Here is a 27299-nt window from a genome sequence, read left to right on the forward strand (position 1 = left end):
TAAACAAAGAGACCGAGGAGAAGATTTTACTGATACTTGCAACTGAGAATGAATCCACTAGTACAGCTGCATTGATATCATGCAGTAACATCAAGTATATTGAAAGAGATTCCAACAGTCAGTTGTAAGAAGCCTTTTTTATGTTTTAAAAAAAATCAAGTTACTCTACACATTGTTCAGCTCCATTACAGCCACTCTGACACTTCGCAACCTGCTTGAGACAATTGCAAGCGCACGATCAGAACCAAGGAGTGCCAGAATTTGATAACTCTGGCAAACCTGCTGACATGACACTTCACTACCTGCTGAACAAAAAATACAGAGAACTTCTAAGCATGAATATTCTAGAGGCAGAGTGCACCACAATATTTTGGAGACTAAAACACAGGCAACAATAAAATACTCCAGTCAATGACATCAGACTGAAACTTTCCCAAATAGGAATGTGAAATATAAATGAAAATAGATCCTATGAGGAGTACTGCAATAACACAGAATAGACATCAAAGGCCAAGTAATTCAATCCGTGACTCATAAAATGTATATCATGACCACATAGTAAAGATGAAGAGCACAATTATAACCAGTCCAAGGCACTCTAAGATCATCCTACTAACCAAAATGTGACACACACAGCTGAGTCCTGCATGCTTCAGCATTCATAATGTGCAATCTACAACATATGCAAGTATGTTTGCACAGGTTTCTAGGGGCAGCTGTCAACACAAAGCAGTCACTTCACAGAAGTGTGAGAATAGATTCTTAAGTGACTCAAAAAAGTTGCCAGGACAGAGAAACAGAGAGAGAAAGCATGTGCCCCCGCACCCATGCAAGCATGCAATATGTATACACACGGACTGAAAGCATTGAGATGCCTGTACCAATGATTCACCTTCACATACAGAACTTGGAGCTGCTTTTTGGATCTTGGACAATAGATAACACACAGTAGAAGCACCATGATGGTATTTAGCTTCTTTCACCATTGAATGCCCAAATCTGCAGTAGTTTCAAAAAGCATAATTAAGTGCAATGTATTAACAAGCTCCTAAAATGACAAAGATCAAATACATTGATAGCCTTCAACCTTAAGAGTTTTATCCCAACTTCCACTACATAAGGCACTTCCATCAGGAGCTAAACCAAGGCAACTTATCCGCCCTGTATGAGAATCATCCATTTCCTTCAGATTACCAACCACCTGTATAGGCAAGTAAAATTATTATACAATACAAGGCCCATGTTTTACATCTATATAGTCCAGAAGCACCGCTATATCATAAGATTAAGATAGCCTATGCAGAACTCTGAAACTTACTTAAAAAGAAATATACATGGAAACACAGTCAAACTCTCATATCAAATGTACAAAATCTCCACTGAAAGGGCAACCCCAAAGTACACGAGGATTTGTCACTTCATGCATCTAATACCTTTTGCTGAACCATTATTCTGCCTTGCAGAAGCTTATCAGCCAGCACCATACATCTCTCTGGCTGCATGCTCCTTATAGTAAATCATACAGAATGAAAAAATGACTCAAAGAAAGATACAAAGCTGCCAGAGGATATGGACATAATTTTATCAGACAGTTTGAGCTTGCCTTTGCCTAATTGCAAGCAATTACTGAAGTGGGAAAAAGTGTCAAGGGCTGGAACACAGGAAGCTCCATAAGAAAAGATAAAATACAAAAATAAAATCGAAAAAAAGGGTCGTGGACATGGAAGTAGCGTCTGCAAAGGCCCTCATGAGTAGGGTTGCTAATGTCCCCCAATAACTTTGTATGCTTGCAAGCCAGAGGTGACCGTACCACCAACAAGATGTCCTAAGGAACTATCCTTATTTGATGGTACCCACTCTTTGAACATTGGTCCTGCAGAAGACCCAAACTCTTGCTCCTATTAAAGGCCTAAGCTCCTTGCAATTAACCCACGGTAGGATCAATACTTGGAATTGGAAACCTTTTTTCATAGTATCTTGTTCGAAGCTCTGAAATCCACACATAATCCATTCCCACAACCCCAAATTTTTTTTAAATTTTTAAAAAACAGCTTCTGCCGATGACAATACAATACAAGTGAACAAAATGGTAAAGACCAGGTCCCACTGATCCCTTTTACAAAAGTTCCCTATTTGTTGATTTTGACTGATCCTGTAAGGCAAAAGGCAAACTCTGGAGTAAGAGTATCTCATGATCTTTCAGCTTTTTCAAGAGGCTATTCCCACTGAATTGCATAAACAACCATTGAAGTTCTTCGAACACTCCCTCCTCTTCCCATATTGAGGATCTTCTGAGCTTGAAGGTACTAGTTGGCTTGCTTCACTCTCTGTCTTTTCGTTAATAGAGCTGAACACAGACATTTCATTGGCATGGATTTGTGAAATATCTTCCCTTAGTTCACCAAGCCTATTCCCTAACAAAATGTTAGAAGTTGTTGGGTATGAGATAGAGTTGAACACAAACATTTCATTGGCACAGATATGTGAAATAGCTTCCCTTTGTTCACCAAGCCATTTCCCTAACAAAATGTTAGGAGTTGTATTCATATCCAATTGAGCATTCAGCACAAATCCTTTTTGTTCCACCCAATAATTCATAATTGGCAAATATGACTGGTTATTACAATTTACTACTAGTTAAACTTGAGTCTTCATAGACTTGTTTATCAACATACCACATGTAATATGACTCCCTCTCTTCTTTTTTCCCATAAACAAGTGGCTACCCTGGTAGCAAACCACTTGTTTTATCAACTTGTAGACCCAGGTTCAAATCTCCCTTTTCTACTCCTATTACTAGATCACTGTACAGGTGCAGGGATCTCTCTCTCAACCCCCCAAAACAATGATTTGGATCCTTCAAAGACAAAGATACTCGGGACTTGCTCTAGAGTCACCTAGACAACTAGCATTGTAGGGTGACACTGAGTGCAGGTATGCTCAAATACACACGTAGCTGCAACTACATGGGCTACATATTGTTCACCATCCACCTCTACAAAACAGCTTGGACTCCCCTTTCTTAGTTCTCAATCAAGAGGAGCTCAACAAGATCATTAGGATAGATATAATTCAAATACACACAGCCAAGGCTTGGTTGACGCCCATCAAGGATCTAAGGACAAAGATGGGTTTCTACCAAAAGCATCATCTTCATTTGTCTCTTGATGGGTTCACAATCCAGTCGAGCTACCTGCACACACACTTGTCCCATGGATTACAACATTTCATTAGCCAGCTCCACATATCCTCATACCCATTATGGACAGACACTGGTCACTATGGAGTACATTCCCTCCCCTAAAGGATCAAATTTGCCAGCTTGAGCCACAGATTGAGAACTACATGTGCAAGTGCCTGATATAGTATGAGATCAGAGGGCACCTCCATTGCTAGTTCCTAGAGGGATTCCCATCCTTGTCCAAGGCAATGGACTTCCAAACTCAGTGTTGCCTTAGACGATTCCTCTTCAAGCTACGCCGACACAGCTACATCTAACAGTTCAGAGCACACTCTGGATTGACTGTGGTTCCACCATGGGAAATCACCTTAGACAGAGCCACTGAGAGATGCAACGGTTGCTACCCACTGCCCACCACTCCACATCCCACTCAAGGCACCACCAAAGGATATAGACAAAACTTACACAGTGGCATGCCATAGAGCAGCCTTACCTCGACACTTCATATTTTCCGTGTTGGATACACCCATGAAAGATAACCTTCTTATCAATTGCACATTGTATCATTTCCCTAGTGTTTTTAGTCCTTTCAGTTATTTGTTGTTTCCTAGCTAGATGTTTTCTCATATGTCCCGAGTGTTTTTAGTCCTTTCAGTTATTTGTTATTTCCTAGCTAGATGTTCTCTTATGTTATGGTTTCATCATTCTCCTTGGGAAACATGACAGTTCCTTGAACTTCAAACGTATCTATTTGTTTCACAGGCTGATTTGTTGGCCTTTTTGTAAAATTCTCTCTCTCTCTCTCTCTCTCTCTCTCTCTCTCTCTCTCTCTCTCTCTCCCCCCCCCCAAGAAAGTCAGTAGAAAGGAGAACCTTTCATGTTGGGAAGAAAGTTTTGCAAGATCAGGTCACAAACTGAGACCATGAACTGCACCTCGAAGTGAAATCATTGGCCTCAAAAAAGAGATCATCTATGAAGAGGTCATACAATCGAAGAAATCCTGTGCATGTTTAAGCTTTCTTCGCCTTTGCAATCTCCAGAGCTCATAAGAATAAGCAAAACAACTTCAATAGATACAACTACAATCAGAACAAGCATCTGACTGTTGAGCAGCAGTGTTTTAGCCTCTAATTACTGCTCAATCAAAAATGCAGACAACAGTTCATTGTTCCAACAGCAGCTAACCTGGGCTGTCACAGTGTCCCATATGTAGCAATCTCCACTTGAGTACGCTGCAAATAGAAGACGGCCTGAGTATGAGAATGCAATAGAAGTAACTGTTGTCCCTTGATTACTAGATTCTTTGTATTGCTGTAACTGATGCCCAGTACGTGTATCAAATATCCTGCATGATCCATCATCAGATCCAGTCCCAAACCTAAGACCATCTGGTAAAAACTGGACTGCATTCACATCAGCATCATGGCCATGGTAAGTTTGTTGGGCTCTGCTGGCTGCACGAATATCCCATAACCGTGCTGTCCGATCGCATGATCCAGACACAAACACAGAAGCATTTGCCGCGCTGATAGACAAACTGGAAGCACAGCAAGACACAGACATTAGGTGCACACAAACTTAGTGACTACCAACTAATGGTTGCAATTCAATGTCTAGAGGAATAGATAAATTGCAATCAATAAATAAACAGAAGAAGCACAGAGTCAACTAAAGATAGGTAGGTCATACATTTACCTCATGACATCTGCTGTGTGACCAGATGGTGAATCTCCACCAAACACGGATATCCTCTGACAACTATCTGACTGCCACAGAGCACAAGTTTGATCCCCAGAACTTGTGATGATTTGGGTGTCAGAGTTAGGTAGAAATTTGCAGCAAGAAATATAGCCCTTGTGCCCAGTCAATGTCTTAGGTGCTGGATTATCCGGGTCCTGCTGAGAGCTCAATGTATATACAGAGCATACATTATCGAGCCCTCCACAAGCAACAGCTTGTCCACCTGGAGCAAAAGCACAGGTCATTACCCAGGCACATGCTAGTTTGATTGCATGTGTCTTTTGTCTTGTCATTGCATTCCACACGATAAGATGCCCATCTTGAGAAGCACTCACCACTCGATCCCTAACCCTAGACCACTCCAGTGAGTATATCTGCATGACAGAGGAAGGTACAATTGTCAGGACTCTGCAGGTACTGCTGGTTGAGCTGAAAAGACTCTTTGAGTGTTAGAAGTTGTTTGAAAGCCAATGACTGCTTGTTTGCTGGAAAGTTGCTTCAATAACCATTCCAAAAAGGTAACAAGCTTTAAATCAACTTTTATAACATAACGGAGAAAGAAAGGTGCCTTTGAAGTTTGTGTGCAAATAATAGTGAGTATTTAACTGCCTGGAAATTGCTTCGAGCAAGTACTGAAATAATTTTATGACACAATGAATAGGTACAGGAGATTTGTAAATCCTCTTACGCGAATGTCATGCACAATTGTAAGAAGTTATTGTGAAGATACACAGACACACATATGCACATAGAGGTAATTTGGATACTTTAGATAACCTCTAGCTATGAAGAGAAAGCATCCAAATCCAATGTACTTATGATATTAAAGTAGTTGGAACAAAAAATAAACACCCATACTGCTTGAAAGTAATCAAATGTACCTATGACATTAAAGAGGTTGGAACAAAAAGTAAACACCCATACTGCTTGAAAGCACTATATTTTGGTGATCAACTTGAAGACCCCTTTTGTGTTTTAAAAGATTAAAATTATGTAGAAAAATCTCTTATACTTCCATGATTTATCCACAAAACAGCATAAAATCTAACAGCTATTGTCACTTCAAAATATTCATGCTGATATTATTTTGAAAATTTGCTTAGATTTTGTATTCACTATTGTCTAATTTTTTGAACCCTTGAACTCATTTTAATATTAGGTGAAAGATTTATTCCACACATCAGCCTTCTACCCTCAACACTGCTGCCCACACCCAATCCAGAGCCGCTGCAGATCTACTCAAGAGAGTTCATGTATCCCCATGATGGAACCATGACACTAGCCTTCCTTGACTGAGAAGGGTGGTCAAACCCTTATTTATCAGTATTTACAACAAGCAATTTTCCCACATAGGTTAACAATTAGATGAAATTCAGTACTAAAACAAATTTGGGCTAGGTTGGCCTTGTGAAAAGAGACGAACCGACATTGATTGGGCTCAAAACTTTGGTGGCCCTTGCAGTATTTCTTTTTTATTAATTCCAAAATGAGGCTTTCTAAGCATCTGCATAAATTGACTGACAAGGCCAACAACATAGCTCAAGTCTGGCCTTGTGATAGTCATGTAAATCAAACTCCCTACTATCCTCCTGAACATAGTAGGGTCTTCTATCTCATCCCCAACGTCAGCACTCAACTTCACATTTTGCTCCAATGGTACTGAAAGAGGCTTGCATGCTTTCATACCATACTTGGATAACATATCCAAGCCATACTACCTTTGGGACAGCCATATACCATCATCACATCTGATCACCTCAATACCAAGAAAATATCTCAGCTCACCCAAATCTTTCATCTCAAACCATCCTTGTAACAACTACTATGTAATATCCACATTTTCATACAATGTATTGAGTCAGGTGTCAGAAATCTATTCATTATAATGCAATTTCTTTTTGTGAAATAATACTATTTTTTCTATTCTACTTCATGTAAATGGTATGATTAAAGCGATGCCTTGACATTGAATCTGTGCTTTGTGTCAATGTAATACCTATATGCATTTTGATATTAATATTTGTGTGGTTTTACAAAAGTGTAAACATCTCTTAATTCCATGTTGATTTCTACGACATATTGGTGATTATTAGTTGGACTTAAAATGCTTAATGTTAAGGGTTTAAAATATACTTCTTTACATCTACTGGCTAGGTTATAAAGCATGAGTGAAGAAGCATTCTCTTAATAGAAGTATGTAACAGGAAAGGTGAAGAAGGAAATTGGATTACTGATACAAATATTGCTCATGTTAGTTACGTATATGTTCGAGTATGAAGGGAGCTTTTCAAGTGAAAGCATTTTCAATTGCAAATATACAAAGCATCGGAAGGGTAAAATTTTAGCTCTTAGACAAAGGAAGGTTAATTTCCATCTTGTAACAGAGGTGTACATTGTCACTGTCACCTGTAATAATCAAGTCAACACATAGATGACTATGATGACTAAACCTACATCTCTCTTTCTCACATAAAGTGAGTGATCAGCATCAGAAATACAAAATCCAATATTGACAAGATACTCTCCAATCTTGTCAGACCATGCTCTAGGTGCTTGCTTCAACCCATAGAGCCTAAATTCAGCCTACAAGAGAGAGGGAGGGGAGGATGTTGTTCTGATTTACAGCCATTGGAGGACCTTCTGAGGCAGCCAAGGGCAAAAGAAGACCAATCAACAGCAAGGGACAACATCTACAGGCTGTTGAGGCAGAGCAGCAGTAGTAAATGATGTTGGGATGTAAAGGTCCTTTATTCACCTCCTTGTATTTTACACGTGTATTGTTATGTTGTACATGTGAATGCACCCTTACGGGCCCTAAGTATAAATACATTTTATTCTTTGTGTACCAACACATTGTTGGTACACCCAAATCAGTTCGTCACTCTTACTCTTACTCTTACTCTCACTCACCTGCTCACTTCCTCTGCTGCAAATCTTCACGCTTCCGCTACCCGCGCACTCCAACAACTGGTATCAGAGCTGAGGTTAAGGTGCTCGCGCTCCTCGGAGTCCGTGCGAGACATCTTCAGTGTTCGCTCGCGCAAGATACACAGGTCGTTTTTGACCTGGCAGCTCACAGGAGTGGTCGTGTTCTGACCAGCGGGCTCACACAGGTCGTGCCTGACCAGGCGACTGCAGGCGACAGCTCACAGGAGTGCAGGCGACAATTCCTTGCAGGCGGCAGGTCACGAAACTGAAGCGACAGGCTGCGTGGCTTCAGGCAACAGCGACAGGCTGTGTGGCATCAGGCGGCGGGTCAAAAATCGTCAGGCGACAACTCACGCTGACCACGCGACAGCCAGCACAAGGCTGCGTGGCATCTGACGGGCAGCGCAAGTCAACGACTGCAGGTAACAGCTCACGCAAGGCTGCGTGGCATCTGACGGGCATGCGCAAGGCTGCGTGGCATCTGACGGGCAGCGCAAGGTCAACAGCTGCAGATTCGACACATTTTTCTTCCAGAAATTTTTAAATTTTTCTAAGGTTTACTGCAAGCAACCTCTTTGCCACTGATAGGAGTTCGCGCGCGCAAGCACAGTTCTCAGATTTGGGCAATTTTGAACCTGGAAATTTGGGGCTTTTCCCAGAATTGATGCTGTTTATGCTTGAGAGTGACATCTGTGTCAGAAATTGCAGGCATTGTGCACATTGACCTCAATTAATTTGGGGATTTTTCCAAATTTGTTGAAATTTTGCTCATCCAAGTAAAATTTCTTGGCATTGGACCAAGAAAAATTGGGACTTTTCATGTATTGATGTAATTTTGCTCAGCTGAGTCAGTTTGGCTGACATTTGCGCACATTTGGACCTGGAAATTTGGAATTTTGTGCAGAATTTGATAAATTTCTGCATTATTTGCCTGTGCAGTGGCTGGTTTATGTCAAAACAGCAGAGGATTATTGCTAGTTATGCAAGAACAGCAGTGTATTTGCTGATTTAGCTTGTGCTCTTGCAGTTCAGTGCTTTTACACTTGTACTTGTGATAAAATGGTTGCAAATTCTTCCAGTTCTGACATTAAAAGTTTGATGGAAATCAAGCGATTTGATGGTCAGGGCTTTGATCTTTGGAAAGATCGTATGCAGGGCATACTGTTCTTAAAAGATTGTGAGGATGCTTTGTAAATGGATAAACCCGCACAAATGTCTGAGGCGGATTGGGCCAAAGTCAATAAAAGGGCTGTGGCTTATATAAAGATGGGTGTCACTGATGACATTTTGACAGACATTAAGGGTTTAGACACTGGTCATGCAATATGGGAGAAGTTGAAAACTACCTATGAGATCATGTGACATTAATGTGACATTAATGTGATATTTAACGTAACATTAAGGTCACAAATATTGAATGTGACATTAAAGTGACATTTAATATGACATTAAGGTAAATCTAGGGGAACACGCACGAGGATGACCGTCCGGGCTCTTGGGCGCCCGAACGGGGTTAAGGGGAGCCTAGAAATAAAGAGAGTCCAAGAATAGTAGGACTCACCAAGGTTTGACAGCTGGCAATCGGATCATGATGGTCTGGCCAGCAATATACTAGGCAAGGCTCGGAGGTGAAAAGGATCACTCGTGCTCACCCATCCCGACTGTTTTCTTCTGGCTTGAGTCTTCTTCTGAGTCATCGGACATTAAGTTGACATACAACACTTATGTTGTACATCCATGTGCAAGACTTCTAAAGATTTATACTTTTCATGCCCCTTTAATTCTAAGGTCTGCACTACATGGATTTGTTTTTCTTTTCCCTTGCCCTTGTCCTTATCTTTTCCTTTGTCTTCCCCCTTTTTCTTTTGAGGGCAATTCCAAGCAGCATGGTTAGGGGATAGGCAATTGAAACACAACTTTTCTTTTTTGGCCTTATCAAAGTCATCAGGACTTAACTTTGGTGGTGAAAAGGATCACTCGTGCTCACCCAACCCGACTGTTTTCTTCTGGCTTGAGTCTTCTTCTGAGTCATCGGACATTGGTATCAGAGCTGACAGGTTTAGCCGTGTGGATTCGTGGAGTTCTTCTACGAAAAGGCAGTGACGGATTTTCAGAAGTCCCGCTATCCATTCAGTCGACGGGTCAATCGACGGGTTTCATACGTCACGCTAATCATTTCAGTCGACGGGTTTTCCCTCGTCGACCCGTCACGGATCCGTGAAGCCGCTGGTCAAACGTTTGGTGACACGTCACGTAAAACTTGACGTGACGATTATTTTCATCACGAATTAAAGGCGGGGCAGATATCTTTTACAAAAAGCGTCGTATGCTGGATCGTGCAACGTCGTATGCTGGATCATGTGCCGCCGAATCCTGACTCACGCCTGTTCGTGAACGCACCAACAGATCACACACGTTCTTTTCCCTTTTCGCAGGCTGAAGCTGAAGCTATTTTCTGATGTGTGTCTGATCAGTCGACTGCGCGTTTGGATCGACTGCACTTGCATCACAAGGACAAGCTCAGCAGAGAGCAAGTTCAGGAAAGGGGCATTGATGGCCTGTGTGATTATTAAAGAAGGGGGCTGAATATTAATTGTTTCTACAAAGAAGCTCCATTTCCTGCGTGACCGACTTTGTTTGGGCGATAAAATTTGTTCCTTACTCTTCGGGTTTATTCACAAACCAGCAACAACTGCCTGCCATTAAAATTAGGGAAGTACTTTACTTTGTATGCAAATTTCTTATCTTTGCTTTCCAATTCCAGTGTATTAATGGCAGAAAAAAGGAAAGAGAGAGTAATGGAAGGTTCTAGTTCTAGGGACCACCCTATGGTAGATCCCCATGAACCAGAAATTCAAGAAGAACAGTGGGAAGAATTTTTTGCTACACGAGAGCAATTTGATGATCTTACTGCTCGTGTGCAAGCTCAGGGGGTTCAAATGGAATTTTTAACCCAAACACTCACTGAAATAAAATCTCAATTAACTTTATTGTTAGAAAGAGATAAAAATAAGATAGAAACCTCGGATGTCCCATCTTCATCGAAAGATTTAGATGTGACTATGCGAGATCCTAAGGAACCCCACCATAAATTGAGGGATAATCCAGTTCTAAAGGATATGAAACCACCTCAATTTCACAGGGAGGAAAAAGATAGGAATAAAGATACAATCTTTAATTTCCTCCAAAAATGGGAAGATTTACATAAACTAAAAAATACCCCACCACATCTCCAAGCACTGGAGGCTAGTTTAACTTTGGGGCCCAAAGCATATAAGTGGTGGCGAACTTTAAAGGAGGCAAATAAAATACCTGAAACTTGGGCTCAATTTGAATCCGTCTTTTTGAAAGAATTCCTTCCTAAAAATAAAATGGAAAGAAATTGGGAAGATTGGGATTATGTCAGACAAAAGGGAAGACCCTTGCTGACATATCTGGAGGAATATCGTGAGATAATCCTCAAATTGGAAGGAATAGATGAATTCCAAAAAACAAGAGGATTCATTAGGGGACTAGATAAAGCCTGTAAAAAGGAAGTAAAAAGGAGTTCACCTAAGACGCTGGAAGAGGCAATTAAATTTGCATTAATTCATGAAGATAGTATGCGTCCAGGTACACTCACTAGTCTCACTGATACGGAGCCCAAGTCTAAGGAATTGGAAACCTCAAAATTTGTGGGCAAATTTAAAAGGAAAATGCCATTCTTTAAGGGTAAAAAACAACCTTTTGAAAAGAAACCATATGTGAGGCCAAAGTTAAGTCCTGATGACTTTGATAAGGCCAAAAAAGAAAAGTTGTGTTTCAATTGCCTATCCCCTAACCATGCTGCTTGGAATTGCCCTCAAAAGAAAAAGGGGGAAGACAAAGGAAAAGATAAGGACAAGGGCAAGGGAAAAGAAAAACAAATCCATGTAGTGCAGACCTTAGAATTAAAGGGACATGAAAAGTACAAATCTTTAGAAGTCTTGCACATGGATGTACAACATAAGTGTTGTATGTCAACTTCTATGTGGCAGCCTACTTTTGGGCCACATGATTTACTTAGAGTACATGGATTGATAGCTGGAAAGAGGGTTAGAGTCATGATTGATGACTCTGCCACACATAATTTTATAAATTATGCACTTGTCAAAAAATTGAAACTTCCCCAACAAAAGAGTGGGCATCAATATGTTGTTCGTATGATGCAAGGCCAAGACAATAAAATATCGGATACAATGGTATCCAATTTGGAAATTGAGATTCAAGGATATAAAGATAAACTTGATTTCCAAATTATGAACATGGAAAGAGCTGATATTGCTCTAGGGAGGGAGTGGCTATGGGAATTGGAACTAAAACGTAGTTATCACCATAATACACTGGAATTTGAAAGGGATGGTAAGACTTTTGTCATTCAAGGTGAACATGAAGTATTTGATAATCCTTTGCTGTGTTCTACTGAAGTTCAGAAGCTGATAAAGAAGGAAGTTTGTGAGGTATATATGTTATGGTCTCTTCCTGTACAGAACACTTTTACTTTCTGTAATATAAAACAACAATTTTCTTATGTTTGTGAGTTGAATGTTAATAATGAATTAAGTAGTTTGTTAGATGATTTTAAAGATGTGTTTCCTTCTGATTTACCAAGTGGCCTTCCACCAGATAGGGGTGATATAAATCACCCAATTGATATAAATAAGGATACACACCCTATTTCTAAACCACCGTATAGGTTAAGTGAAACACAGCATCAAGAAGTTGAAAGACAAATTAAGGATTACCTGGATAAAGGGTTTATTCAACCCAGTAATTCACCTTGGGCTTCACCAATTTTATTGGTAAAGAAAAAAGATGGTTCTATGCGACTTTGTGTTGACTATAGAGCACTTAATAAAATAACGGTGAAGAATAAATTTCCTATGCCCAGAATGGAAGATCTTTTTGATTAATTGCAAGGGGCAAAATTCTTCACAAAGATAGATTTAAAATCAGGTTATCACCAAGTAAGAATTAAGGCACAAGATGTTCCCAAGACAGCATTTCGTACTAGATACGCGCATTATGATTTTTTGGTGATGCCTTTTGGCCTCACTAATGCACCAGCTACCTTTATGAAGCTGATGAATAGTGTTTTACGGCCCTATCTAGGACATTTTGTAGTAGTCTTCTTGGATGATATCTTGATCTTTAGTAAATCAAGAGAAGAACATTTGGAACACTTACAATTAGTATTCCAATTGTTAAGAATACATTCCCTTTATGCGAAGAAAACTAAATGTGAATTCTTTGCACAAGAGGTCAAATATCTGGGGCATATTATCTCGAAAGAGGGAATCAACATAGATCCAGAAAAAGTAAGGGCAATTATTGAATGGCCACCTCCAAGGAATCTGGAAGAGCTGCAGATCTTACTAGGTTTATCTGGATTTTATCGTAGATTCATTCGAGATTATGCCAAAATAGTTGTTCCAATGACAGACCAACTTAAAGGGAAAGGAAAAAGTTTTAATTGGGGAACAGACCAAAATGAAAGTTTTCAAAAACTTAAGGTAGCTATCACTACAGCTTTAGTATTATTAATAATGGATCCCAATAAACCATTTGTGATTGAAGATGATGCCAGTGATAAGGCAATAGGCGCGGTCTTATTACAAGAAGGTCGACCAGTTGCTTTTGAAAGCAAGAAATTAGACCGTGCAAAACAGAATTATTCTGTTTATGAGAGGGAGCTGTATGCAATAGTACATGCAATGAAGAAATTGAGGCACTATCTGTTCGGTGCCAAACTTTTGATTTTATCGGATCATGAAAGCATTAAGTGGCTTAATGATCAACCGGATTTACACGGGCGTAAAGCCAGATGGGCCAAACTCCTTCAAGAGTTCAACTATGAGATAAGATATAGAAAAGGAAAGTATAATATAGTAGCTGATGCACTCAGCAGAATGCCCATCATTAATGAATTGAGTTTTACTCAGTTCACTTCCAACTTGCTTGAATCTTTAAAAGGGAAATGCCAGGTTGATCCGGCATATTCCAACATATGGAAAGCAATAAAAAATGGGGATCCAAATGAAAGTGCTTCTACTGAGGAAGGAATATCTGAGGATGTTCAACAAGGAAATGGAGCCTCAGGGGTTGCTCAAACTAGATTCAAGTGGAAGAATTTTACCATTGATAATGGTTATTTACTCTACAAGGGTAGGGTATGTGTCCCGAAAGATACAGAAATAAGGCACCAGATACTCTTTGAGTGTCATGATACCCCTAGCGCGGGACATCCAGGAGTTAATAAGACTTATAGTCTTATTAAAAGGCAGTTCTATTGGCCTGGAATGAATAAGGACGTCCTTGACTATGTGGTCAAATGTAATAAATGCCAGGTTAATAAAGCTGAAAGATTGAAAATGGGAGGACTTCTCCATCCACTAGAAATTCCTTCGGGAAAATGGAAGAGTATCTCCATGGACTTTATTGTTGCTTTACCTAGAACACAGAGGGGGCACGACTCTATGTGGGTGATTGTGGATAGGTTAACCAAAATGGCTAGGTTCATTCCAACTTCAACTGATGTTAAAACACCAGAATTGGCTAGATTGTTCATAGAGAACATATACCGATTGTATGGCCTTCCGGCAAATATAGTTTCTGATCAGGATAGAAAATTTGATAGTCAATTTTGGCGTACGGTATTTAGGAAATTGGATACTAAACTTAGCATGAGTACGGCGGATCATCCGCAAACAGATGGGCAAACTGAAAGGATTAACCAAATTCTTGAAGATATGCTTAGGGCATATGTAAGTAAAAGGCAAACTAATTGGGAAGAGTATCTACCGATAGCAGAGTTTGCATATAATAGTGCCAAGCACTCTTCCACTGGATATAGTCCATTTATGTTAATGTATGGGTTTCAGCCCAGAGCTCCTTTTGCAGTAGGACTGTATAAGGAAAAGGTTCAGGCAGCTAAAGACTTTTTGGAGGATATGAATAGTATGTTAAAATTTGCTCAAGAAAATATTAAAAAGGCTCAAAATCGAACTAGAGCATATGCAAATCCTCACCGAAGAGACATCTCCTTTGAAGAAGGAGAATTGGTCTATCTTAAGGTGCCTGAACAAACTAAAACTTTGAAAAAGGGACAATGTCCAAAGCTTTCACCAAGGTATTGTGGTCCTTTCATAATACTTAAAAAGGTGGGAGAATTGGCTTACAAGCTCCAACTACCTGCCGGTAGTAAAATACATCCAGTTTTTCATGTAAGTAAATTAAGGAAGAAGCTGGGTGATTTGGATAATCTAATCTTAAATGATGACATTGAGGAGCTATTCAATGACCAATCTAATCCACATGAACCAGAAAGAATATTAAATGTTCGTAATAGACGAACGAGGAATACTATTTATCAAGAATGTTTGGTTAAGTGGAAAGATTGTTCAGAAGAAAGCTCAACATGGGAGCGAGTAAGTACTTTAAAGAAAAGGTTTTCCGATTTACAATTAGACCTTCCAAGTATCGTTTTCGAGGACGAAACCGATTCTTAAGGGGAAGGAAATGTGACATTAAAGTGATATTTAATGTAACATTAAGATCACAAATATTGAATGTGACATTAAACTGACATTTAATATGACATTAAGGTAAATCTAGGGGAACACGCACGAGGATGACCGTCCGGGCTCTTGGGCGCCCGAACCGGGTTAAGGGGAGCCTAGAAATAAAGAGAGTCCAAGAATAGTAGGACTCACCAAGGTTTGACGGCTGGCAATCGGATCATGATGGTCTGGCCAGCAATATACTAGGCAAGGCTGGGAGGTGAAAAGGATCACTCGTGCTCACCCATCCCGACTGTTTTCTTCTGGCTTGAGTCTTCTTCTGAGTCATCGGACAGATCATCACACCTGTTAATCAGGTGCATTTAATGCGCAAGTTGGTGAATATGCGGCTGGATGAGTCCAAGCCTGCAGCTGAGCACTTGAGTGCATTTACTGGCATTTTAAATCAGCTCAAGGGTGCAAGTTTGGATTTTGATGATAAGTTGAGGGCGATCTTTTTGATCATGACATTGCCTGACTCTTGGGAGACTTTGGTTGTTTCTCTCAGCAATAACCCCAATCTCACATATGATGGTGTGAGGGGTTCGATCTTAAATGAAGAAATTAGACGTAAGTCTAGTGGAGAAGGCAGCAACTCAGCTTATAATGTTAGAGGCAGGGCTGAAAAGAAAAATGCAAATGCTGGATAGAGAAGCAGGAGCAAGAGCAAAGGAAAAGAAAAGAGTGATGTTACATGCTATCAGTGTGGTCGGAAGGGCCACAAGAAGCCTGATTGCAAGTATTACAAGAAGGAACAAGAGAGAAAGAAGAATGCAGGAGACATAAAGAAGAAAGAGGAAAAGACAGATGCATCTGAGGCAGGTAAAGACAAGGAAAAGGCCAATGTGGCCTCTAGTGTTGTCATAGAGGAGCTCTCAGATGCAGAGGCTGATGTATTATGTGCAATGGATTATGATGCCCTTGTATGTCACATGCAGGATATGCAAATCACCAAGGCTGATGTGATTGATGCACTTTTGTCAATTGATGATGGTGTCACTCAGACTTGGATTGTAGACTCTGGTGCCTCTTTCCATGTGACTCCATGTTTGGAGTGTTTTGCTACTTTTGATGCAGGCTGTTATGGCAAGCTTTACCTTGGAAATAATCATGCTTGCAGCATTGATGGGATTGGCACCATACACTTGTCTTTGGATAATGGGCAAGAACTTGTGTTGAAAGATGTCAGATATGTGTCTGCCATCAAGAAGAGTTTACTATCTGTTGGACAGCTTGACTTGCATGGTTACACCACACTGTTTGGTGGTGGTTTGTGGAAATTAAAAAGGGGTTCCATGCTGATTGCTAAAGGAACCAAGAAGGGCACTTTGTATTGTCTGCACTGTAAAGCTTTGAATGGCAAGTTTCTTGCAGTTGCTGAAATTGGCTGTCATTTGGAGTTATGGCATAAGAGATTAGGCCATATGAGCCAGAAAGGACTTGATGTTCTTACCTCTTTGAAGAGGGTTGATGGAAAAGGCTCTAAACTTGATTTTTGTAATGACTGTCAGTTTGGAAAGCAAATGAAAATTTCCTTTTACTCTGGTGTCTCCCGTAAGTCAAATGTCTTGGACTTAGTGCATTCTGATGTATGTAGCATGCCTTTGAAATCGTTGGGTGGTGCTGCATACTTTCCCTCTTTTATTGATGATTATTTCAAGAAGATTTGGGTTTATTTGTTGAAAAAGAAAAGTGAAGTGTTTGCTGTTTTTAAAACTTTTCATACATTCGTGACCACTCAGATAGGTAGAAAGTTGAAATGCTTGAGAACTAATAATGGGGGTGAGTTCACGTCTAATGAATTTTAAGTCCTTTTGTGACTTGCTTGGGATCAAGAGGGAGCTTACAGCCCCTTACAGCCCTTCTTCAAATGGTGTGGCTGAAAGATACAATAGGACTCTATGTGAGAGAGTGCGGTGCATGCTGTCCACTGCTAATCTCCCTCATGAATTTTGGGGAGAGGCACTTAAAACCGCGGTTCACATTTGCAACCGCTCTCCAAACAGGTCCCTAAATAATGGCATTCCTGAGGAGGTTTGGTCTGGCAAACCGGCCTCATATGACCATTTACGAATATTTGGCTGTGATGCTTTTGTGCATGTTAGAAATGAGCTGAGGAATAAACTTGACCCGAAATCCACCAAAGGCATTTTCATGGGCTATGGTGATGAGGGTGAATTTGGCTATAGAGTGTAGCTACCTCAGTCCAAGAAAATTGTTCGCAGCCGTAATGTTGTGTTTAATGAGGCAAAGTTGCTGAAAAGTACTTTAGCCTCTGATGAAGACATGAAAAAGGTCAAATTTCAGAATTTGCAGCCACCTATTACTTCAAATGATGAGCCTCATGGTGCTGTACCACAGGCTGAAATTGATGATCAGCCGGTTATCTTTGAGCCAGATGATGATGGACAGCAAATAGAAGCACAGGGAGGTCATGGACAGCAAGATAGACTTGCTGATTATGAAAATGCAAGTGCTGGAAATGAAAATGAAGGTGCTGTACAGCATGAACAGCATGCTGAAAATGGCTTACAGCAGCCAATAAATGCTGAAAATAACATGCCTCCAGATGTAGATCCGATTCCTGAGAATGTAGATCATTGGGTACGTAGGTCTACACGCCTAAGAAGGCAGCCACATAGGTATGACCCCTCTTTGCATTATGTGATGCTTTGATGAGGGTGAGCCTCTGACATATAAAGAGGCTAAGTCATGCAAATTCAGCAATAAGTGGGAGCTAGCTATGCAGGAAGAGATTAAATCTCTGTATGCTAATGATACTTGGGATCTTGTGTCGTTGCCCAAAGGAAGAAAGCCTCTTCCAAACAAATGGGTTTACAAAGTAAAGACAGTTGATGGGAAACCCAAGTACAAGGCAAGATTGGTTGCCAAAGGGTATGCACAGAAGGAAGGGATTGACTTCCAGGAGGTCTTCTCACCTGTCGTGAAGATGACCACACTACGTGTGCTTTTTGCTCTCACTGCTGTATTGGATTTAGAGCTGTACCAAAAGGATGTGAAAACAGCTTTTCTGCATGGTGACATTGATGAGGAGATCTACATGAAACAGCCCGAGGGTTTTGTAGTTCCTGGAAAAGAGCAGTTGGTGTGTAAACTAAAACACAGCTTATATGGGCTGAAACAAGCACCACGGCAGTGGTACAAAAAGTTTGACACTTTTATGCTCTCTCATGGGTTTACGCACAGCCACGCAGATCATTGTTTGTATATGAAAAAGGATACAGATGGCAGCCCTATCATACTTGTTTTGTATGTGGATGATATGTTGCTAGCTGGGAAGAGAAAGACTAGCTTGGATGCTCTCAAAGATCAGCTGAAATCAGCTTTTTCCATGAAAGATTTGGGAAATGCAGAGCATATATTGGGCATGAGGATTCGTAGGGATAGAACACAGAAATTGTTGTTCTTATCTCAAGAAAAGTACATTGAAAAGGTACTGGACAGATTACCCTTACCTCCATACCTTAAGCTTAGTAAAGCCAACAGCCCAAAAGATGACATGGAAGCCAATGCTATGAAGGGAGTCCCTTATGCATCAGCTTGTGGCTCTCTTATGTATGCTATGGTGGCTACTCGTCCAGACATTGCTCATGCAGTGGGAGTTGTCAGCAGGTTTATGTCAAATCCTGGCAAACCACATTGGGAGGCTGTCAAGAGTATTCTTAGATATCTGAAGGGTACACAAAGAAAGTGTATTAGCTATGGGCAGGGTGCACTTAATCTGCAGGGTTATTGTGATGCAGACATGGCAGGTGACTTAGACACTCGCAGGTACACTAGCGGGTATGTCTTTACAGTTGCTGGAGGGGCCGTCTCTTGGTGCTCCAGGTTGCAGAACATCGTAGCACTGAGTACTACTGAAGCTGAATACATATCAGCTACTGAAGCTTCTAAGGAAGCTATATGGTTGAGCAGACTCGCAGAGGATCTCGGCATGTCTATGAGTACTCCAGTGTTGGGATGTGATAGCCAGAGTGCTGTGTATTTGGCTAAAAATGCCATGTATCATTCACGCACAAAGCATATTGATGTGCGATATCACTTTATCAGACAAATTCTGCAGGATGGTCTAATCACATTGACCAAGATCAAAACACAGGACAACCCTGCAGATGTTCTCACTAAAAGTCTAGACAAGGCTCAGCATGAGCATTGCATACGACTAGTGGGAGTTGGTTAAAGGTTCACTCCGGACCTTTAAGTGGGAGGTTATTGGGATGTAAAGGTCCTTTATTCACCTCCGTGTATTTTACACGTGTATTGTTATGTTGTACATGTGAATGCATCCTTACGGGCCCTAAGTATAAATACATTTTATTCTTTGTGTACCAACACATTGTTGGTACACCCAAATCAGTTCGTCACTCTTACTCTTACTCTTACTCTCACTCACCTGCTCACTTCCTCTGCTGCAAATCTTCACACTTCCGCTACCCGCGCACTCCAACAAATGACTGATTTTCTTCAGTTCTTTGCATCTACATGCTGTTGTGGCAGGACAGCAACTGCACTTGACTGATTTTCAGTCATTCTTCACGACAAAACTCTGAATTTTCTCTCTCTACAGCTTTCCCTCTCATCTCCCAGCCATTTCACAGCCTTGCTCTGAAGATCTCAACATTTGGACCCTTGGAGGCTGAGAAATTGCAAATTTCTCTGTTGTAAGCCCTACTTTACAACAAAATTTAGGGTTTAGCAACAAACTTGGAAAGCGTGCTAGAAATTGGAAGTTCCAAGACTTGGATTCAACAAGGCTAAAGGTGAATTTCAGCTGAATTCAAGTGGAGGACTAGCCAGCCATTGAATTTGGGGCATTTCCATCGTCTATGAAGTGGGTGAAGGCCAATTGAGTGCCCGAATCAAGGGGCAAAATAGATTGAAGACTTGTTGGTCACTTTGGACAGTAAGGGGAGTTGAAATACCGAAAGGGATTGGGAGAATCCCATTGTAAATCAACTTTTACTTCAATAAAGCTAAAGAAATACCAAAAGGGGCACCAATTTTGGGGCCAATCGGATGTGCATTGCCCAAGATTAGTGGGTAAATTTGTATTTTCAGATTTGCATTTATTTTTTGCTGCTGTAATTAAGTTGTAATCAGGGATTTACCACCCATCCACGAAAGGAAGGCTGGTTTCAGCCATGGTGTTATGCCAGTCATGGAGAAAAAGAGATGGAGGAGAGCTCATGGGGCCATGCAATTTAAGTGGCAAGTGAGGAGGAAGCTCTCAACCATTGAAACAAGGTAAAAATGACTTATTCATGCAAAGAAGCTCTCTTGGAGAGAGTGTGCTGCTGTATTCTCAGTTTTGAAACAAGGTTTTCAAGGTTGAATACTCAGATTTGTTCTCTTATTCTCTCTCACTGATCCATAGCTTCTTATGCTTGCATCTTGGACTTTACCAATAAAAGATTCATCTTTGCTCAAGGAAGAAGAGTGCTATGTGTCATGAGTAAAATTTGTGGACTGATTTGGAACTGTTTTGACAGTCGTCAATAGAGCATACAGGGCTGAAGACAAACTTTTGATTATCCTCTTCTCTCTTTGAGACATCTATATCATCATATGTTAGATACATAGCCTCTAACAATGGAAGATTGACCCTTGATCATTGGTGGATTGTTCTACAATCTTAGAGCTCCACTAAAGTGAACGAAACGGAAATCAATTGGCCATATATGAGAAAGGGAGAAGCTAGGAAATATTATTCCAGAAAGGAGAAGAGAGTCATTTTTTAGGGAGTCGAAGCGTGCTTGAATAGGGTAAGACAAAACTATTACCCAATAGAAACCCCACCATACTTTCCTACCAATGGAACTTGGAAATCCATTTATGGGCTGTTTTGACTGCTTATGACAAGGCAAAACAGGGCTGAATGCTGTATATGGGTTTCATGCACTCTCTTTGATCACTTTATGGTGGATTATGCTTGGTTCATGGTCCCAGAGAGCAAAAGCACTTGTATGTTTCACCAAAGAGGCGTTTTTGGCCATGTATGGACTTGATTTGGGCTGTCCTTGGCTGTAATAAACAGTCAAAATCGGGGCAGCTTGTTGTGATGTTTGATTTGGATGCATCGAGCTAGTTCTTTTGAAGAGCTTTTGACCCAAAAGGGGTCTCTAACAGTACTAGACATAATCTAGATAGTTTTGAGCAGATTTATCTTGGAGTTTGAGCTTCTTATGGCTCTTGATTGACTACTATAAATACACAGAAATAACAAGGCTGATGAGCTTTGGCAGCCTTAGCACGGATTTGGCAGGTGCTTTTGCTTTACTAGTTGCTTGCCTTGGTTATGGTGGATGATATTAGCCATCTACCACTATTAGTCTAATGTCTACATGAAGAGTTGAGGTGAATACCTACAATAGTATATGGATTGAGTCAGCAAAGATCATGATATGTAATTGTGTATGAGCTAAGCCATCGCCTCAATGTGTCTTGGGCTATCATCCCACCTTCATATGGATGTATCTGTCTTGATTTGATTATGAGTTGATGTATGACATGTATGTCAGGATATTTGATCTCCTAAGCTCTATGAAATAAAATGACAAAATTCACCTCTATTGGTCTCATCTAGATCTTCTTTTCTTCCAAAACTCCTCTTTCATTTGTTTCTATCCCTGAATCCCTACACATCCTTTTGTCTCGTACCCTGACAATCAACCTTTTGCTATAAACAGTCCGAAAACGTGCAAAACAATATTCAGGTAGCCAATCTCCAAGGAGTTCAAAGCATGAATGGAGAAGGAGCCACTCGAAAGTGTTTTTTTAATTTATGTTTTTAAAAAATAAAAGGCTTTGCTTAAGAGAGACATTTTGTAATTATGATGTGCAAGTTTTGATCATGGCAATTACCCCCTTGTATAAGATATTGCACCTGATTGATATGGAAAGCACTACCTTGGGGTTTCTCCTTCACTTCATGATAAAAGCCATCGAGGAGATCGAGGCATGCAAAGTACTTGATACCGAGGATCAAAGGTATCTATAATCATTTTTGTACAAGTTAAATAATTACTTTGAGTTCTAAATCCTTAAGGCTAAATCTAATGTTTTTTTTTTTAAATTGTAGTATTGATATATTGGATGCAACGCCAAGGCATGATGACATTCTCTATTTAGCGGAGAAATATGGAAGTGGATGAGCAAACCCATTCATGGACTTGCTACCCTCTTGCATCATGTTTATAAAAGACCGTCTCTTTAAATGGTTCAAAAGCTACTAGCAAATAGAAATGTCTATCTCCCAAAGGCATTAGATAAGGACCAACAGGGAGATGGAAGTCTTTAAAGTATCAAGTTTGAAGTATCCAATGTTCAAAAGACTGCCCTCAAAGTTCTTGTATAGGTGAGATGAAGTTTAAAGCTCACAATTTAAACTTGTTACCTAAAACTTTGGAGTTTGCAATCAGTGAGTGCAATATAAACATTGAAGTTGAGACCATTTAAATTTCTTTCCTAACATAGAACTGCTCAATAGGAGTGCATGAGAAATTGGTCACTTTCTCATACACACCAAGATCCGCAATAGGTTGCACACACAACAATTAGAGCAACCAATTTGTCATCACTCTAACTTACAAACTATGCATGAGATGCCCATGGCCAAACAAGTTATAATGTTTCAACATTTTCTATTTGTTGAATATTAGAAATAATGAGTTAGATGTGAATCTTAATATGCAAATTATCATTTTACTCCAATTAAGCAAATGTTGATGAGGAGATCATCTTCAAGGACCTCTAAATGGAGCTAGAAGAGATCAACCACTGAGTCTCACATACCCATAGGAGCTGCTAAGTCATTGCTGAAGTTGCGAGCACCAGTACCACCACTACATTAACCATCAGGACTTATGTGAGGTGAGCCTTTGGGGGTTCTATTGCACTAACAGCTATAGTGGAGAATGCTCCAATTAGAGAGCCTAGGTATCATGATGACAAAAATGTATCAACAATGGTGACTTTGGTGAGTCTTTTGAGGCTACTTCTAGTGTCACTCGAGAGTGCTCTGCACCTATTGATATAGCTGACTCTAATGATGAGATTCCTCATGAATAATTTTGTAAAGTGTAATCCCAAATGTTTCTTAGATCTTGAGTCCTTTTATGAGCACTAAGTCATAGCATCGTAAATACCCTTTTATATACAGCTTTTTGGGATAGAACATGACTTGAGTCTCAACTCTTATGTAGCCTTGCAAGTGTTTTCTAAACTCTAATTCATGAAACTTTGTACTTTCCATGATCTATCTTTAAGTTACATATTTTGTACATGTGTAAAAGAAACTTTTTAACAAACACAGAAACAATATATTTTATTCTCAAAATTTGTGTGAATGTTCTATATTGTACATATTCACATACTAAACGTATGATAGAATTGTACTTGGCGACCTTGGTGCACAAATCAAGTTGCTTGTTGCTGATTGACCTTTAGTTGTTGTCTTTGCCCTCCCAAAATTGCCCTCTCCAACCCATTTTCAACTTGATGGCTTTGATCAAAGCCAATTGCCATCTATGTGGCAAACCAACCCGTGTAAACTCAACCTCTAAAACTAAATTTGCACCAATTGTTAATTCAAGAGATTGAATTACTTGGCCCTCCCAGAGTTACAGGCTCAATCTAAATTCCTAGCCTCAATAATCCTGAAAGTGCTGAAACTTCCACAAAACTTAATCCAGAACTTACATGATTTAATTCCCTAACCCCCATGACATCAAAAGTCATTCCCAAGGCACTATCATCTTCCCAATTATCCCACTAGCACATATCCACCACAACTTCTACCAATATCCCACATTGCCCAAGCTAGGGTTTGTCTATTCACCGTGACTTTATTTCAACTTAATTCACATGCGTACAACTTAATTGTTTCAATGAGAAGTTAAAATTTCACAACCCCATGATATACACACGCAAAGAATAGGATTGAAAAGGCCATGGATAGATATGTGCAAGTAAGTCTAGGAAACTAAATCTTGATGTTGTCACCAACAAATGATTGACAAACAAGCACTGTTCATCAAACTCTCATTGAGGCTCACAACCAAGAGATCAACAAAGAAGAAGACAAAGAAAAACATATTCCATAACAAAATGACCACAGAGAAAAGAGTTTATTATGCTACAACTAGAAGAAAAGAGTAAGATGTGGCAAAGTGCAAATTCTATAGAACCAAATTCCACCCACTCAAGCTAGCTACTTGCCTCATCTAATGCATGAGAAAAGTCATTTGGTGGTTATGAACTCCATATATAGCACATATTGATTAGTACTTTGTTAATAATCTATATACTGAAACTTGAAAATATACAACCTATCTAACACTTTTGCTTGTAAAAGAAATGAAAAAGGCATACTTGATATTTGTGCAAGAAGCATAAAGAAGAAGTTCAGCTACCAATGAAGGGATCGGGAAGGGTTAAATGAGTTTCCCAATGTGGGACATTCCAACAACCACCTTGAAACTCGTAGCACATTACCAAAATGTGAAATATGAATGAGCTTTAATATGTTTAATCAGCTTCAAATAAGATTTTTTAATTAATAAACTTCAAATCTGATAGCCCCACTCTAGGAATGGTATTCATTGCACTGGTAGTGAAGGACATGAGCATTGGACATGCAATGAGTAAAGTCCAAGCCTTGTGGCAAAAAAGCAGGACCAAAGAATGGGCTCAAACCTTATGCTTCAGGCAGCAGCAGTGAGGACAAAGCACAGCTAAGCTGCACTGCCAACCAGCATCATAAGCTGTTGCATTCAGCCAACAATGTCTCTGCTCGGCATGCCTATGCTACCCCAAAATACTGTCACCCAACAATAATGGCATACAATAGATACAGCATGATTCAGCTCATGTGAATAACAGTCAAATTTGTCATCTATGATCAGCCCCACAGCCATGATCGCCTCAAGTTCACAGTCTTTGTTTCAAATAACAATGTTTAGGATGCTTGTGATTGGTCTTGATTGAGCAGGCACAGCATTCAATATCAGTTGTGTGAAATTGTACTTTTAATATAGAAGAGCCTAGGGGGCACTTCCACCTGATTATCCAGTTGTCAGTCACAATATGTAGCTTACCAAAGTGTTTCAAACTTTCAAGGTCCTAAGCAAAAGTCTGCAACCTACAACAATAGAGGTAACACTTGGAGTCCACACACCACGTAATCATTCATAAACTATGCGATCAATAACATCCTTAGTAGCTGGCATTCAGTGTTGGTTTGAAGAAATTGTATTTTTAAGTAGAGCCGACAGGTTCTTACAACCTGATTACCCAGTTTTCCATCACCACATATAGGCTCCTAAGGTAATCCAAGGCCTTATGGTAAAGTTTGCAGTCTAGAACAACAAGATTTGAGTTTACACACCAAGTAATCATTCATAAAGTAACTGTCCTCAGTAACAGTTGCATGGGCAAAGCATTCAGTGCTGGTTGGAAGAAATCATGTATTGTCCAAGTAAAAGAGCTTCCACCTGATTATCTAGCTGTCCATTGCCGTGTCTCCCTTACCAAGGTGTTCTACTAGTCTATGCAAAAAAATGTAGTCCACAAAGGCAGAAGTAACTTTTTGGTCTACAGACCAAGTGTCCATTCATATGACATAGACTAGGTAATATGTAAATGTTCTCATTAGGTGTTGAAAGTGCTATCCACAATCAAAAGATGTAAGAGCATAGCAATTTATTACTTACTTGCTTAGCTGAATGCAAATGAGTGTTCTACAAAGTGATACTGGACTGATTTAGCTGTGTTTATCAACAGATCTTACTAGTTACATACTTTGCCTGTATGCCCTTGGAGGGTTCTGCAGCAGACAAGATCATGCCGGTTAAAGTGGATTGTTTGATAGCCGTTCTGTCTTGCATAGGTGGCAACTGGAATCACGAGCACATGAAATTGTTCAGTAGTAATTGGATGACCAAAATATGGTTATATCCAGCGCAAAAACTTAAGCATGAAAAAGACAGCAAAGATCTTATGAGTAGAATCCAAAACAGCAATTTTAGCACACCAGCAAGACAAAACACAAAGAAGAACCAATGCACGTGCTTAGAAAATTTTGGTTCTTCCAGCTGCATACACAGCTTGATGCAGCCCAGCACGAATGCACACTTCTGAGAAACAAACAGTGCAGAAAAGCATTTGATCCTATGGTTCTGGAAAGCAGGAACAGACCATCTGTGTCAGTTAGCTGGGCGCGCTTCTGTCTCAGCCGTTCTCTCAATTCGTTCACCCTCTCCTTTGCGGCAGTATGCTGCTCCCGCAAGTCCGTGACTGACATCCTGATCATCCCTGTTGCTGATGCTGCTACTCCCAGCAGGTAATCAGGGGGCTAAAAAAGAGCAGCAGGACCCCAAAAACCCTAAAGGCACCTGTGCTTCTTCCTCGATCTCCTTACGGCATGATCAGAGTCTCCCTGCTTCCTGCCGAAGCTCTAATAGACTTCCCTACCTAACAAGTTGACCATGTCTGTCTCTTTTTTTGTGATCTCAGCTTAAAATCGAACATTGCAGCCGAGTGGAAGCCAGGGAGGAGCAGCCATTCGCCATGGCAAGGAGGCAGACGCTAACGTTCATGGATACAGTCGACAGATACAATTGGAGGGGGGATGGGAACCGGGATCGAAGGGCGGGGTTCGGGGGCGAGGGCGGGGGGGCGGCGGCGCAGGGAGGAATCGAGAACGGGGGCGCAAAATTGCTGTGGCAATGGACAGAGACACAGGCCGAACAGGAGACGTGGTTGAGAGAGAGTGTCTGTGTGTGTCTGTATTGTTACCCCCCAACGAAAAAGAAATGAAGAAATGTGACGACAAACATATTTTTGAGTGTGTACGT

The 27299-nt window shown here is 40.4% G+C and overlaps 1 protein-coding gene across 6 annotated transcripts; it reads right to left on the reverse strand.

The window, feature by feature from the left end:
- AGB1 (GTP binding protein beta 1) lies at nucleotides 1-27299 on the reverse strand. 6 transcript variants are annotated; one of them, XM_087683374.1, is made up of 7 exons: nucleotides 26641-27299; nucleotides 26245-26339; nucleotides 4877-5295; nucleotides 4367-4718; nucleotides 1088-1201; nucleotides 893-999; nucleotides 1-211 (listed from the first exon to the last, which is right to left on the reverse strand). In XM_087683374.1, exons 1-6 carry the CDS (start codon nucleotides 26753-26755, stop codon nucleotides 970-972), a joined length of 1125 nt encoding a protein of 374 aa, XP_087539500.1. In that variant the 5' UTR covers nucleotides 26756-27299; the 3' UTR covers nucleotides 1-211; nucleotides 893-969. The 6 variants fall into 6 exon arrangements, with proteins under 6 accessions (XP_087539500.1, XP_087539498.1, XP_087539502.1 ...); XM_087683372.1 differs by having other exon boundaries at nucleotides 1-305; XM_087683376.1 differs by having other exon boundaries at nucleotides 882-999.

This window comes from Lygodium microphyllum, chromosome 8, assembly GCF_053477565.2.
Source record: "Lygodium microphyllum isolate KBCC chromosome 8, Lygodium_microphyllum_v1.1.10, whole genome shotgun sequence".
Classification (NCBI taxonomy): domain Eukaryota; kingdom Viridiplantae; phylum Streptophyta; class Polypodiopsida; order Schizaeales; family Lygodiaceae; genus Lygodium; species Lygodium microphyllum.

What these genes read in the sequence shown, in the direction of transcription:
- AGB1 (XM_087683374.1), bottom strand. Translation starts at nt 26,755, where the DNA reads ATGATCAGGATGTCAGTCACGGACTTGCGGGAGCAGCATACTGCCGCA. An exon ending in CACACAGCAGATGTCATGAG is followed by an intron (nt 4,719 to 4,876) that starts GTAAATGTATGA and finishes CTGTGCTTCCAG; the next exon opens with TTTGTCTATCAGCGCGGCAA. An exon ending in GTTGGGATAAAACTCTTAAG is followed by an intron (nt 1,000 to 1,087) that starts GTTGAAGGCTAT and finishes AAACTACTGCAG; the next exon opens with ATTTGGGCATTCAATGGTGA.